This window comes from Budorcas taxicolor, chromosome 2 (assembly GCF_023091745.1).
Source record: "Budorcas taxicolor isolate Tak-1 chromosome 2, Takin1.1, whole genome shotgun sequence".
Lineage (NCBI taxonomy): Eukaryota > Metazoa > Chordata > Mammalia > Artiodactyla > Bovidae > Budorcas > Budorcas taxicolor.
The window spans coordinates 38,978,832-38,994,729 of NC_068911.1; the positions used below are offsets into that span (position 1 = coordinate 38,978,832).

The 15,898-nt window shown below is 50.3% G+C and overlaps 1 protein-coding gene across 1 annotated transcript; it reads left to right on the forward strand.

Moving 5' to 3' along the window:
* The first annotated feature begins 3,604 nt into the window (after positions 1-3,604).
* On the forward strand, positions 3,605-13,077 carry SEPTIN12 (septin 12). The gene is made up of 9 exons (XM_052635516.1): positions 3,605-3,767; positions 6,202-6,327; positions 6,404-6,485; positions 7,209-7,346; positions 7,453-7,570; positions 7,671-7,766; positions 11,909-12,005; positions 12,727-12,778; positions 12,864-13,077. Exons 1-9 carry the CDS (start codon positions 3,605-3,607, stop codon positions 13,075-13,077), a joined length of 1,086 nt encoding a protein of 361 aa, XP_052491476.1.
* The last annotated feature ends 2,821 nt before the right edge of the window (positions 13,078-15,898 follow it).

A 15,898-nucleotide genomic window follows, 5' to 3' on the forward strand; every position in this document is an offset into this window, starting at 1 on the left:
ACTGGGGTCCTGTTCCCAGCCCTAACACCCACCCACGTGTGACCGGAGGCCCAGCCCCAACCCCTCTCTGTCTCAGTTTCCTCATCTTAAATGGGTGTGTGGAGATCTCCCCCATCGGGCCTCTGGGAGGGTTGAATGCAGTAACTGATACAGATGCTCCCTTGGCACAATGACCGCAGTAGAAAACTCACACTAAATGGCCACGTGTTACTCACCCCACCTGTGCGTGCAATCCCCTCCAGTCTTGGTTATTTGGATGCGCTGGGCTCACCTGCCCTCTGCCCTTTGCTCTGATCACTTTGCCCTCAGCTTTCCCCAGTCCCTGTGGGGCTTCCCTGGAGGCCCAGATGGTAAAGAATCTGCCTGCAATGTGATGTTCGATCCCTGAGTGGGGAAGATCCCCTGGAGAAGGGAATGTCTACCCATTCCTGTATTCTTACCTGGAGAACCCCATGGACAAAGGCACTTGGCGGGCTGCAGTCCATGAGGTCACAGAGAGACAGACACAACTGAACGACTAACATTTTTTCCCCAGTCCACAAAGCCCAGTGCCTTGAATGGTCCCTGTGGGCGTCTTCCCACCAGAATCCCACATCGCTCACATGTGACACTGCCGCAGAAAGTGTTTTCTGGGCAGAAACGCTGATTTCCTTATTCCCAGAGGCAGATTCTCCTCCCGTGCCAGGTGGGTCCCCATGTCAGCAGCGCTATTGGGTCATCCGCACAGATCATCCTCCTCTGTGGGGAGGAGGAGGCCAGGCTCGCCGGGTCCCTCTAGCTGTGGCGTCCGTTGTAGCTTGAGGGAGTTCTCCAGCGGGAGCAGCATTGTGTTCTGGGCAGGCTCTGTCCCAGGCCCCAACCAGCCCCACTCCTGTCCTCCAGGCCCTGAAGGTGACATTTAAGCCTCTGTCTTCAGATGTGTGGACGGTAGGAGAGCAGAAGGCAAGGCAGGCAGGCAGGGACAGAGGCTGCTGGGGCTCCAGACAGTGGAGGCGAGTGGGTCGGGCAGAGGGGCTGAGTCTCAGTGAGAAGAATGGGCACGACAAGCCGCCACCTGCTCCTGTAAATGGGCTGACTGGCACACATCCACGCCTGACCTTCTGCTGTGGCTGCCGTTGCACCGTGACAGTGGAGTCGAAGAGCAGGTGCAACAGAGACCTTCTGATGGGCAGAACTTAAAATCTATCAGTTCAGTTCAGTTGCTCAGTCGTGTCCAACTCTTTGCGATCCCATGAATCGCAGCATGCCAGGCCTCCCTGTCCACCACCATCTCCCGGAGTTCACCCAGACTCACGTCCATCGAGTCCGTGACGCCATCCAGCTATCTCATCCTGGGTCGTCCCCTTCTCCTCCTGCCCCCAATCCCTCCCAGCATCAGAGTCTTTTCCAATGAGTCAACTCTTTGCATGAGGTGGCCAAAGTACTGGAGTTTCAGCTTTAGCATCATTCCCTCCAAAGAAATCCCAGGGTTGATCTCCTTCAGAATGGACTGGTTAGATCTCCTTGCAGTCCAAGGGACTCTCAAGAGTCTTCTCCAACACCACAGTTCAAAAGCATCAATTCTTCGGGTCTCAGCTTTCTTCACAGTCCAACTCTCACATCCATACATGACCACAGGAAAAACCATAGCCTTGACTAGACAGAACTTAGACGGCAAAGTAATGTCTCTGCTTTTGAATATGCTATCTAGGTTGGTTATAACTTTTCTTCCAAGGAGTAAGCGTCTTTTAATTTCATGGCTGCAGTCACCATCTGCAGTGATTCTGGAGCCCAAAAAACTATCTGGCTTTTTACAGAAAACATTTGCATACATATGAGACAGAAGATTGCTTGTGGCTTAGAAACTCAGGTGCCAGGAAACAGGCAAGAAAGAACTGAGTGAGGCAGACTTATGATGAGAAGGATCTTACTGGGGAGGCATTAGGGAGAGGTGAGGACTGGGGCAAACTGGAGAGCATGTAGCCCATCTAAAGCGGGCAGCGAGGGACTTCCCTGGAGGCCCAGTGGTTAGGACCCAGCGGTTTCATTGCCAGGACCTGGGTTCAATCCCCAGTCGTGGAACTAAGACCCTGCAAGCCATGCAGCATGGCCAATAAATAAATAATAAAGAGGGCAGCTTGAGTCAGCTGTAGGCTGGACCCAGAGTTGCCAGGGATTATAAATCCCTTTGCTGTTCAGTCGCTAAGTCGTATCCGAATCTTTGTGACCCCATGGACTGCAGCACACCAGGCTTCCCTGTCCTTCATACCCCGGAGCTTGCTCAAACTCATGTCCGTTGAGTCGGTGATGTGTCGGTCCATCGGTCAGTGAGATACACCAGAAATCTAGACATTGATGTGAACAAGAAAAGAGACTGTAGGGGTGAGCATGAGGACACAGCTCCCAGTTCTGCCACCTCCTCACTGTGTGACCTTGAACCACTCTCCGGACCCTTATGTAAGCTGGGGCTTCCCAGGTGGCACTAGTGGTAAAGAACCTGCCTGCCTGCCAATGCAGGAGACATAAGAGATGAGCACGTTCAGTTCCTGGGTCGGAAAGACCCCCTGGAGGAGGGCAAGGCAACCCAATCCTGTGTTCTTACCTGGAGAATCCCATGGACAGAGGAGCGATGGGCTACAGTCCACAGGGTTGCCAAGTCAGACACAACTGAAGCAACTTAACACGCGCAGGTCTAGTAACAACACTTACTCCCGTGAAGACCATTGACAGGTTAACATCCTAAGGCTTCTAGAACAGTTGTTAACACAGACACAACACAGAGCGTGTTGACAGAATGACACCAGCAATGAACAGGCCAAAGAAAACACACACACAGGTGTGCTTTCTGCTGTCTTCTGGTCACAGGTTTCCTTCCCTGGCAGAGTGGTTTAAGGGCATGATCTTGGAAGCCAGAGGAACCAGCGGCAGTCCCGCTGTGCCTCTTACCAGTGACCTTGAGCAAGGGAGTTGCCCTGGGGCCCTGGCTTCCTGTCTGTAGAACCAGGCTGGTGTCATTGTGAGGGTTACAGGGTACTGGCCCAAAAGGGCCCGGAGGCGTGGCTTACCTGTCCCTATCCCCAGCCCCCTGCTGCAGTGGAGCCCTGGGGCAGGGGGTTCAGGGGAAGCAGGTGGAGCTCAGATTCTTCAGTTAACTGTCACCTGTCCCCTCCCCCTCACCACACACACCAGGGTCTGCCAGGACAGGGCAGCCCCTCAAGGCTCCCACAGGGACCCAAGGCTACCAGGTGCCACACGAGGCTGCCTCTCTATGTGCCCCCTCCGCAGGTCCAGACCCTGGCTTTTGCCAGGCTGGCCACACAGCTGTGGGAGCCTGCCTGGGCCCAGGGTTGGGGAGGGACAGATTCCTGGAGCTGGTGCATCTCAGAAAAGGGATTCAGTCTCCCTTGAGAGGCAACACCTCCAGGCACCCCTTGCCAAGCTCCATGGGCCATGGGGACTTAGCTGAGTACATAGGTCAGGGGACGTGAAGCGTGGGAATGTCTGGGAGCAGGTCTCAGGAGTCAGGGTTCAGAGATGAGAATTCAGATGGTCCCCCTCTGGAACCCCAGCAACCCCCTTCTCCCCACCCTGACCCAGATGACAGGCATCGTAGTTCCTTGGCCCCATGGACCCCTTGAGGCAGTCCCCCTCGCCCAGTTCATCACGGGCCTCCAGCCCGAGGACCTTCTCCTGCGAGAGGCTTGGTTATGTGGGCATCGAGGCTGTGCTGGACCAACTCAAGATCAAGGCCATGAAGATGGGGTTTGAGTTCAACATCATGGTGGTGGGTGAGTAAGGGGTCGGGGCTCACAGGAGGACTGAGTCACGGACACCACCCTGTGGGCCTGGACGTGTCACCTCTCGGAGCCTAACTCTCCCCATCTGTAAAGTGGTCCTGACAGTTGTACCTCAAAGGGGTGTGGTAGGTGGAGAAGTGGGAAATGCTGAGTCATGAAAAGACAAAAATCACCCAAGAAGCCCCGAGTAAACCCAATCAGAACATGAAAAGGGGAGGCTGTGTGTGGCAGGAAGTGGGGACACCCTAGATGGTGGTCCCAGGATTTAATGCCCACCAGTGTGTGACCTGGGCCCCTGACCCCTCGCTGCCTCAGTTTCCTCATGGGGTTTAGAACAGTGCCTGCCATCTAGGAGGCTCCCCATGGGTCAGCTGACCTGGAATTGCATTTTTATACATGCAAAATTTGGTAGGTCAAAAGCTACACTTCTCTGACGTCCCTGGTGGTCCGGTGGTTAAGACTCCAAGCTCCCAATGCAAGGGGCCCACCACGTTCCATTCCTGGTTGGGGAACTAAGATCCCAAATGCCACACAGCCAAAAAAGTAAATCAATATTGAAAAAAAAAAAAGACAGTTAAAAAAAGAAAACTACGCTTCTCACAAAATAAACTGGATGCAATGGAACATAAAATGTCAGATGTATAGCACCAACGAAGCGTATTTTTCTAAGGAGGGGCACCCAATAGAAATGTCATGGGAGTCACATCCATAATTTCAAATTTCCTAGTAGCTTCCTTTAAAAAAAGAGAAATGGGAGAGATTGATTTTAATCATCTCTTTTATTTAACCCAATACATTCCAAAAATACTACCATCTTGACATATAATACATAGAAAACATTATTCACAAGATTGTTTGCATTCTTGTTATTATATCAAGTTTGCAAAATATGGTTTATTCCTTTACACTGACAGTACATCTTGGTACAGACTTGTGCGTGACCGTATTGCCGGTAACAATAGCCAAGGGTGGCTCCAACTCTGAATATCAAAGCCCAAAGGACAATTTCAGCTATAGATACAAATGTGCATCCTGCCCTGTGACGTAGGATGTTTCCTACTGCGGGACAAGGTCCATGGAATTGAGAAGCCAGCCCAGCAGGGAGAATGGGCCATCTACAAGTACAGACAGCATGGAGATTGTCGTTTTTCAGTCGCTCAGTCATGTTTGACTCTTTACGACCCCATGGACTGCAGGACGCCTGGCTTCCCTGTCCTTCACTACCTCCCGGAGTTTGCTCACGCTCATGTCCATTGAGTCAATGATGCCATCCAACCATGCCATCCTCTGTCACTCTCTTCTCCTCCTGCCCTCAATCTTCCCCAGCATCAGGGTCTTTTCCAACAAGTTGGCTCTTTGCATCAGGTGGCCAAAGTATTGGAGCTTCAGCATCAGTCCTTCCAATGAATAGTCAGGGAATATTTAGCATGAGGGAGTCTCACCAAGAGAAGCCAGAGACGAAAGACCATGTGCTGTGTGATTCCCAAGTAGAGCGTGGGTGGGCAGAGCTGCTCCTTGATGGTGCAAGTCAGGAGAGTGGCCGTCCCTGGGGCTGTTAACAGAGATGTGACAGGAGTGGTCTTGGGTAGAACCACGTGTTCTGTCTCTTCACCTGGTGCCGCATCTATCAGCTGTTTCATTTGTAAAAAGGCATTGACCTGCCCACCCGCAGAGGAATGGATAAACACAGTGTGGTCTTCCCATCTGGTGGAGTATTATTCAGCCATGAAAAAGTAGGAAGTCATGGTGCATGCTACAGTGTGGATGAGCCTGAAAGCACTATGCTGAGTGGGAGCAACCCGACACAAAAGGACAAGTACTGCGTGATCCCGTTTATATGAAGCACCCAGGGAATTCCCTGGAGGGCCTGTGGTTAGGACTCAGTTTCAGTGACAAGGGCGTGGGTTCGAGCCCTGGTTGGGGAAATAAGATCCCACAAGTTGCACAGCATGGCCAGAAGAAAAAGGGGAAAAAAGAAGTATGTACACAATAGGCAAATCCATGGATAGAAAGCAGATTAGTGACTGGGGAGTGTGTGACTAATGAATGCAGCATTTTTGTTGGGTCGATGAAAATGTTTTGGCGCTAGAGAGAGATGGTGTTTGCACAGCACTGTGAACGCACTCAGTGCCCCTGAACTGTACACTTTCAGTGGTTAATATTAGTTTTTATTATATGAGTAAAATAATTTTTATTTATTCATATTTTATATAATCTTATATTTTATTTTAAAATTATGTTTTATTTTATTTCTGCTTCAATAAAAAATGGGGAAGGCATTGAGCTGGAGACTTAGGATAATACATGCTTTTCTGTGTTTATGTTATACTTTAAAAACGGTTGACTTTCTGAAAGAGTTTATTTGAGAGTTTCAGAAACATGCCTAGCCCTTCTGCCGTTGTTGGGGCTCTGTGGTTACTTGCAGGACAGAGCGGGCTGGGCAAGTCCACAATGGTGAACACGCTCTTCAAGTCCAAGATATGGAAGTCCACAATGCCGGGTCTGCGGGTGCCCATGCCCCAGACGCTGCAGCTGCACTCTGTGACTCACGGTGAGTGAGCCCCCCATCACCCATCCCCACCCCACCCACCCAGGCCCACTCTCTGCCTCTCCGCTCTTCCCCACAGTCATCGAGGAGAATGGTGTGAAGCTTAAGCTGACTGTGACCGACACACCTGGCTTCGGGGACCAAATCAACAATGACAAGTGGTGAGTCCTCAGGGGAGGCAGGGAGGGCCAAGCCCTGGCTACCCTGGCCCCCTCCCCTCCAGTCTCCAGGAAACATCAGGCCTGAAGCCACCTGGATATGGCATCTTTGAGGCTCAGTTTATTCACCTGTACAACGGGTGTGTGCAGCCCTCCTCCCAGGATCATGGGGAGTCAAGCATGTAAAGGTCTTAGCTTGCTCTTAGCTCTCTGATGAAGGCATCGTTGATGAGTATGGCAAGGCAATAGAAGCCCACACTCCAGAATCAGGACTCCTGGGTTAAACTACTTGCCGGGTGTACCACCTGGGCCTGGCTGCAGATGCTCTCTGAGCCTGGGCTTCCTTTTTGTAACTTGGGGATGATGACATCCCCTGTCCAGAGTTGTTTTAGGCTCTCAAGGAGATGAAACATGTTCACACAAGCACCTGGGTGAGGCCTGGGATTCTTCATCCATAGACACCTGGCCTCCCCCCCTTCCCCAAGGGAGCCCGCTAACCTACACAGCTCTTTTGCTTGAATTGGAAAAAGGCAGTAGCATTCTTCACAGACAGGAGCCTGCATGGGATTCACCCCTACACAGCCTCATGGCGGGTTGCCTTTGTGCAGTGCACAGACTGCACCTGTGTACAGGGAAGCCCTGTAAGGGCAGAACACCCAGAGGACCTGAGGGGTGGTGGGGGGTGCTCCCAGCAAGTTTCTGAGGCTGGACCATCTCCCGCCCCAGCTGGGACCCCATCCTGGGCTACATCAATGAGCAGTACGAGCGGTACCTGCAAGAGGAGATCCTCATCACCCGCCAGCGGCACATCCCCGACACGCGAGTGCACTGCTGCATATACTTTGTGCCGCCCACCGGGCACTGGTGAGGTGGCTGAGGCAGCGGGCGGAGGAGGAAGGGACCCTGGCGTGGGCGTGGGCTGGCACCCGCTCATCGTGCCTTCACCACCATCGCTGCCCCACCTGAGCAGCCTGAGGCCCCTGGACCTTGAGTTCCTGCAGCGGCTCTGCCGGGCTGTGAACGTGGTGCCCGTGATAGCCCGGGCCGACAGCCTGACCATTGAGGAGCGAGAGGCCTTCAGGCACAGGGTGATCTGGGCGCCTGGGAACGAGTCTGGGGTCAGTGGGGGTGTGGAGGGGGCAGAGTTCACCTTAGAGTGGGCTGAGGTCAACTGTGTGTGGTCTGCAGATCCAGGATGACCTGAAGACTCACAGCATCGAGGTGTACCCTCAGAAGTCCTTTGACGAGGACATCAATGACAAGATCCTCAACAGCAAGATCCGGGTAGGAGGCCATCTGAGGTGGGGAGGCTGGTGGGACTGTGTCTGGGTGATGTGCTGTCCATTCATTCTTTCCATCTGAAGATTTGTCTCTCTGCAACTTGGGGAAAGTTCATATATTTCTGGCAGACACAAATCTCCACTTGAAAACAAGGTGAGCAAGAAATTGGTCATATCAACAACACCCAGAATGGAAGAAAATGTTCTCAAATGATATATTTGATAAGGGACATGTATCATGAATATAAAAAGAACTGTTACAGATCAACACTAAAAGACAGGTGGGACTTGCCTGGTGGGTCAGTGGTTGAGAATCTGCCTTGCAGTGCATGGGACGTGGGTTCGATCCCTGATCTGGGAAGATTCCACATGCCCCACCCCACCCCCAGGGAAACTAAGCCCGTGCACCACAAGTACTGGGCCCATGCGCTAGAGCCCAGGAGTCACAGATGTTGAGCCCATGAGCCACAGCCACTGAAGCCGGCATGTCCCAGAGCCTGAGCTCTGCAACAAGAGAAGCCACAGCAATCAGAAGCCCGTGCACCACAGCTAGAGAGCAGCCCCTGCTCGCCCCAACTAGAGAAAGCTGGCCCAAAGCAACAAAGACCCAGTGCAGACAAAAATAAATTACCAAAGCAAAGAACTCTTACAAGCCAACAAGAAAAGACAAATAGCTCAATTTAAAAATGGACAAGGAGCTTCCCTGGTGGCTCAGGGGTAAAGAATCTGCCTACCAATGCAGAAGACTCGGGTTCAATCCCTGGTCTGGGAAGATCCCACATACCACGGAGCAAGCCCATGTGCCGCAACTACTGAGTCTGCACTTAGAGCCCGGGAGCCGCAACTACTGAGCCTGAGTACTGCAACTACTGAGCCCGAGTACCACAACTACTGAAGCCTGCTGACCCTAGAGCCTGAGCACCACAAGAGAAGTCCAAATGGACAGAGACTTCCCTCGCCATCCATTGGTTAAGACTCATGCTTCCGATGCAGGGGACGTGGGTTCAACCCCTGGTCAGGGAACTAAGATCCCATAAGACACGGCAAAAGAAAAAGACAATGACAAGTGTTAGTGAGAGTGTGGAGACACCACAACTTTCACACACTGCTTGTGGGAATGTCAAATGGTGCAGCCACTTCGGAAAATAGTCTGGTAGTTCTTCAAAGGTTAAACACTGTTACGATATGGCCCAACAATTCCACTCTCAAAAGAAATGGAAACCTTATGGCATTTTAAGACCAAAAAGAGAAAAAAATAAATGCAAACCTATTTTGATACACAAATGTTCACATAACAGAACATTTAGAATGATCTGTAACAAAAAGTGGAGACAATCTAAATGTCCGTTAACCTGTGAATGGACAGACAAATGTGGTCTATCCATACAAGGGAATATTCCTTAGCCATCAAACAGAATAAACTTCTGATAGATTCTACAATGTGGATAAACCTTGAAAACATGGTGTTAAATGAAAGAAGTCAGACACAAACGCCATGTGTTATATGATACTGTTACATGAAATGTCCAGGATGGGCAAATCTACAGAGATAGAAAATAGATTTGTGCTTCCAGGGGCTGGGAGGTTTACGGGGAGATGGGGAGTGACTGCTAAAGGGTTCAGGCTTTCATTTGGGGTGATGAAAGCGCCCTGGAGTTAGATTGTGGTGACGGTTACACAATCTTGTGAGTATACTGAACTGAACCTCTAAAGGGAAGAATGTTATAGTGTGTAAATTATATCTCAATAAAGTTGTAGAAAGAAAGAAAGGGATGGAAGGAAGGAAGGAAATAACTCATATCTTCATTTTCCCTGAAGCAACCGAATTCCACGTCCAAGCCCCAGTCTCCCTGTCCTTGTGGTACATTCAAAGTCAGTCTGTCTTGTTCCTAAAAAGCACCTGGGTGAGGCCTGGGATTCTTTGTCCATAGACACCTGGCCTCCACCGCCTCCCTGAGGGACCCCGCTAACTTACACAGCACTTTTGCTCGGATTAGAAAAAGGCAGGAGCCGCCTCCACAGACAGGAACGTGCATGGGATTCCGCCCTACACAGCCTCGTGGTGGGTTGCCTTTGTGCAGTGCACAAACTGCACCTCTGTACAAGGAAGCCTCGCTTCCTGTCTGGCCCCCAGTTTCTCCACGCAGTCTCTCTTTCCGCTCCCCACTGGAGCAATGAACAGTATTTCCTGTGAAAGATTCAAAGAGCTTTGACCTTCCACTTTCTGTCCCAAGGCCAGCAAAGACAGCAGCCTGGTCACAATTGGATTAGAACTAGGGGAATAAAGAAAAGTTTTTCAAATTAACCTCTCAATAAATCATCCAGACATATAACATCTGTCGAGGGTCGAATACTGGCTGGTGCATAATAAGTGTGCAACAGAGAGCTATTTTTTAAATATTTATTTATTTGTATGTGGCTGCTCCGGGTCTTAGTTGCCTCACAGGAACTCATAGTTGTGGTATGTGGGATCTAATTCCCCAGCCAGGCATCAAATCTGGTCCCCTGCGTTGAGAGCTTGGAGTCTCAGCCCATGGACCACCAGGGAAGTCCCCAACACATAGTTATTATTATTAGCATCAATTTATTTCCCATCACAGCCTAATTCTTAGAAATAAAAACAAACCCCCATACTGCACTTGAGAGCCTAATCTCCACTTGCAGCCACGAATGGACTTCCCTAGTAGCTCAGTTGATTAAGAATCTACCTGCAATGAAGGAGACCCCGGTTTGACTCCTGGGTTGGAAAGATCCACTGGAGAAGGGATAGGCTACCCACTCCAGTATTCTTGGGCTTTCCTTGTGGCTCAGCTGGTTAAGAATCTGCCCACAATGCAGGAGACCTGAGTCTCCTGGAAAAGGGAAAGGCTACCCACTCCAGTATTCTGGCCTGGAGAATCCCATGGACTGTAGACTGTAGTCCATGGGATTGCAGAGTCAGACATGACTGAGCGACTTTCATTTTCACTTTCTAGCCATGAACAAGTAAGAAACTAGAATTACAAAAGGGCTTAGAAGCTTTTTTTTTTGGTAGCAAATTTTTTTTTTTTTTTTTTGGTGAAGGGCCAGACAATGGTATTTTAGACTTTGCTGCAATTACTCAGCTCTCCCAAAGTAGTATGAAAGCAAAATAGACAAGAGTAGATGAATGGCCAGGGCTGTATGCCCATGAATTTGACTGCTTTGGTCCAGGAGCCATAGGTTGCCAGCCCCTGGCTTACAATGTTCTCTCTCTCTTTCAAATTTCTTTTATTGAAGTATCGTTGATTTACAGTGTTGTGTTAATTTCTGGTTTACAGTAAAATGATTCAGTTACATATATAATTTTCCATTATGGTTAAAGGATATTGAATACAGTTCCTTGTGGTATACAGTAGGACCTTGTTTTTATATAATAGTTTGCATCTGCTAATCCAAACTCCTTCCCCTTGGTAACCACAGCTCTGCGTTCTACATCTGTGAGTCTGTTTCCTAGGTAGGTTCATTTGCGTCATATTTTGGATTCCACATATAAGTGATATCACATGGTATTTGTCTTTCTCTTTCCGACTTACTTCATTTAGTATGATACGGCATTGCTTCATTCTTTTTATGCCTGAGCAATATTCCAGTGTGCGTGTGTGAGGAGTGTGTGTGTGTGTGTATACACACCCCACATCGTCTTTATCCCTTCATCTGTCAAGGGTGTTAAGCTTTTCCACGTCTTGGCTATTGTAAACAGTGCTGCCATGAACATAAAGGTGTATATATCCTCAAATTATAGTGCAAAATTGTCTCCTTTAACCTTATAATAATGGTTAAAAGTGATCGCTTTTCCTGTTTCACAGGTAAGAGATAAGACATGAATGGAATTGACATCACTAACGTACTCTGAGTAACCCTTGGTTTCCAAGACTTGTTCTGCTAAGCCCTTCATCATGCTAAGCCCTTCCCAAATATTCAGAGCCCTGCATCAGTCCTATCGCGTCTCCCACTTTACAGATGAGGAAACCAAAGCACCGATCAGAGTCTGTGTCCTCCAACTTCAGACATCTGTGCTCCCCCTGTCACTTTCTGTCCCCACAAAGGGCAGCATCCTGAGGGTTCATACCTCTCTCTCCACGTCCCCAGTGGGGCCAACCCTCCCATCTTCTCTCCTCCCTGCAGGAGCGAATCCCCTTCGCTGTGGTCGGGGCCGACCGAGAGCACATGGTGAACGGGAGGTGTGTCCTGGGCCGGAAGACGAAGTGGGGCATCATTGAAGGTCAGTTCAGGGACCCTAGGGAGGGCTCAGGGAGAACAGATTGAAAAGCGAGGCTTGGCCTCTTGCCCTTGCCATCCTTATACCCACCAGAGAGCCCGGTGTGGGTTTAAGCCCAGAGCCGGAAAACAGGCAGACCTGGGATCAAGTTCCTTTGTGCTTCTGGGTGGCCCCGGGCAAGATACCCAACTCCGTCAGTTTCCTCATAGTCAAACGGGTATCATGAAATCGTCAGCCTCATAGGGTGGGTGGAGGGGGGACAACCACCACTTTGCATTGAAACCTGGCACCCAGAAGGCACCCTATTCATTCACCAGAATTTATTGTGGGCCTACTATGTGCTGGGCACACTAGGTGCAGTTCCTGAAGGGATACAGTGAAAATGGGACCAACAAGGTCCTTATGCCCACAGAGGTGGCCAGACAAGGACAAGTGGGGACGCACAGAGAACGAAATGTGTGGGGTAGGGGGGGCACCTGAAGGAGCAGAGGAAAGTCCTGTGACTCAACAGCTGTTTATAGGAGCCACCTGTACCAAGGGCTGGGGACACAGCAATGAATGAATGAATGAATGGGAGGTGGGTTAACACAGGGAGAAATGTGGGGAGGGGCAGACAATGGCAGGGGGTGGGGGGTGCAGCATACAGCAGGCGCTTACTCAATGCTGGCCAAGGGCAGAACACCAAGCAGAGCGCACACTCAGGGTTTGGTGCCGTGTCTTCCAGTGGAGAACATGGCCCACTGTGAGTTCCCCCTCCTGAGAGACCTGCTCATCCGGTGAGCCAGTGGGGAACCTCGGAGGCTGTGGGGGCCCCGGGGGATGCCCACGGCCCGCCCCGCTGACCTGCCACCCATCTCCCAGCTCCCACCTCCAAGACCTGAAGGACATCACCCACAACGTCCACTATGAGAACTACCGCATCATCAGACTGAAAGAAAGCCACGCGCTGCCCCGAGGGCCTGGCTGGGTGAACCTGGCCCCCGCCCCGTCCCCCACCCCCACGGGCACCCGGGCCAGCCCCGGGCCTGCGAAGGTGTGCCGGTGGGCCGAGGACGACTCAGACGAGGATTTCTAAACGAGTGCTGGGTGGCCCCTCAACACGCAGCTGTGTACTCGAGTATGTATTAAAGGTGGACATTGCTTTTTATGAAAAGCTGTGCTTTGAAAACAAAAGGCATTTTGTAAATGACTTCTTTGATCTATCCTCCAATAAAAGTATGGTTCTTTCTAAAGTAACAGTGTGAGACCCCAGGCCCTCGGGAGTTTTGAAGACCTGGGAGGGCCTGTCTTGGACAACCAGCCCCCTCTTCTGCCCAGAACCAGGGTCAAGGTCCAGATCAGGCACTGCCCTCAGTCACAATGCCTCCCTCCCACACAGGCATCATAAGATGTGACCTGGAGCAAATTGCTTCCTCTGGTGGGCCTCAGTTTCCTCACCTACAAAATGAGGATGACACTATCCCCACACTACAGTGCTGCTGTGCAGATAAAATGAAATGACTCAGGGAATGTGGCTGCCACCTAGGAGAAACAGTTCTCAGAGGCAACAGGATAGCACATACCACCAGTCCAGGGAAGACGCTGTGCCCCATAGGATGTGTGAGCACTTGCTGGGGCTCTCAGGATCCCTGTAAAGGAAATGGACTTCACCGAAGTCCTCACGGTACACCTGAGCTCCCCCAGGGCACAGGCAGGGGTGAGCACCAGAAAGTGACCCTGGGACCCTGGTGTCCCAGCTGCTGGTCTGAGCACTCCTCATCACCGGGGCAATCTTTCCTGTGGGGAGGGGAAGGTATTCCAAGTGTTACTGAAAGAAGAGGTGTGTCCAGCTGCTTACCGCTCAAAAGCCAATACCAGCCAGGCGGATGGAAAGGAAAGTGTGCTTTATTTCAGATGCCAGTAACTGGGGCTGGGGGAGGGCGGATGTCTGTCCAAAGGCTGACTCTCCCCACCCCACCCCACCCACTGGCCTCCAGTGGGATATGAGCTTTTATAGACAGATGGAGGGGGCTACATGCAGAAACAGCAGTCAGCTCTGACAGTCATCTTCAAACTGGTCACTGGTGGTCTGACCAGCATCATCTTGGTTCTTTAGGTACAGTTAATCTTCAGTTTCAGGGTCCATTTTTTCCCATTTCTTTGAGGCCAGTTTTCAGAATTGTGGCAGCTTCTGTGGTAGGTGAAGTCTGGCCACCATGCAGTTAACTTCTCCACCTGATGTTTCAGTATCTATAAGACAGCTCACAGGATGTGGCTCAGAATATTATCTATAGCTCTTGAGAAAGAACTAAAGGTCCTTGACTATGCTTAATGACTACATGATTGTTATTTGGTCTCCTTTGACCATTTTCCTTTGTTTCTGCATTTCTCATTTCTCTGATTAAACTTGTTTTTTGACTAAAGTTTTCCATGGACAGAAGGCAGGCAGAGGACACGGAGGCTAAGGACCAGGTCCATTTCACAGGGACAGTGGTCCTGTTCTCTGCTAATGACTTTCCCTCCAGTTCTGGAAGCTCTTGCCATGCCCACAGAGATGCTGCAGTGCGTGCCTGGCATAGACTCAGTTGTGAGCCCAGTAACAGTAATGACTGTACACAGATTTCTTCTGCATTTCCTGACCTGTATCAGCTGGGTAAGGGCGGGGTGGGAGTGGGGCTTCAGCTGACACATCTCGGGATTCCCCAGGCCCAGCAAGTGTGGATGACACTTTGCCCTTTTTTAACTGAAGGACTTTAGCAAGTCACCTGACATCCTAGATTCCACTTCCTCCTGCAGAAAACAGGGACAGTACCCCCAACCTACTCTCCCCGGGTGTGTGAAGACAAGCCTGCTCACAGATGCCTAGGTCCCATAAGGAGCCATTTATCTGAATATTTTGTTCCATTTTATAGGCATGGGGGGGTTCCCATTGTGCTGCATGCTAATCAGGTTCATGTCATAATGATAAAGTCATTGTATCAACTAACAATGTTGTTGTTGTTTAGTCCCTAAGTCACGTCTGACTCTTTTGCAACCGCACAGACTGTGGCCCACCAGACTCCTTACCCATGGGATTTCCCAGGCAAGAATACTGGAGCTGGTTGCCATTTCCTTCTCCAGGGGAACTTCCCAACCCAGGGATCAAACCCTGGTCTCCTGCACTGGCAGGCACATTTTCTTTTTAACCACTGAGCTACCAGAGAAGCCCAATAACTAACAATAGTGGGCCTTTTTAAAAACAGGGAGTCACAGATGAAGTTAGTTGTAAAGCAGAAAGACACCAAGAGGTAGAAACCAAGTATATGGTTACCAAGGGGGAAATTGGGGTGGATGGGATGAGCTGGGAGATTGGGATTGACATATATACACTACTGATACTGTGTATAAAATAAACTAATGAGAACCTACTGAATGGCTCAGAGAAGTCGACTCAGTGCTCTGTGGTGACCTAAAAGGGAAGGAAATCCAAAAAAGAGGGAATATATGTGTTGGGACCTAACAAACACCATGATAGGCTTCAGGGACTAAGGTAGAACTCACGGGAAAGGCTGAGTCATTGCCCACTGAGGTCATCCCCGCGGATGCCAGGACTTGTCTAATCAGCATACTCCCCGTAACCTGGTTTGAGTCTATCAGGACATAAAAGACATCCCCCTGCAGCCAATAGCCAATTAGTAAATATCAGGAAACCCCTGCAGCCAATAAAGATTAGCCAATTAGTAAATACTAGGAAACTCCTGCAGCCAATCAGCCCTTGCCAACTCTCTGTTCTAAAACCTATAAATACTGCTGTAAATCTGGGCTCGGGGCTCCTTGCTCCACTCCACTGCGTTGGATGTGGCGGGAGCCCTAGCTCGAGCTAGAAATAAAACCCCTTCATGCTTTTGCATTGCTGCGGACGTCTTATTCTCTCAGTT

What these genes read in the sequence shown, in the direction of transcription:
- SEPTIN12 (XM_052635516.1), top strand. Translation starts at nt 3,605, where the DNA reads ATGGACCCCTTGAGGCAGTCCCCCTCGCCCAGTTCATCACGGGCCTCC. An exon ending in CAAATCAACAATGACAAGTG is followed by an intron (nt 6,486 to 7,208) that starts GTGAGTCCTCAG and finishes CTCCCGCCCCAG; the next exon opens with CTGGGACCCCATCCTGGGCT. An exon ending in CTGAGAGACCTGCTCATCCG is followed by an intron (nt 12,779 to 12,863) that starts GTGAGCCAGTGG and finishes CCCATCTCCCAG; the next exon opens with CTCCCACCTCCAAGACCTGA.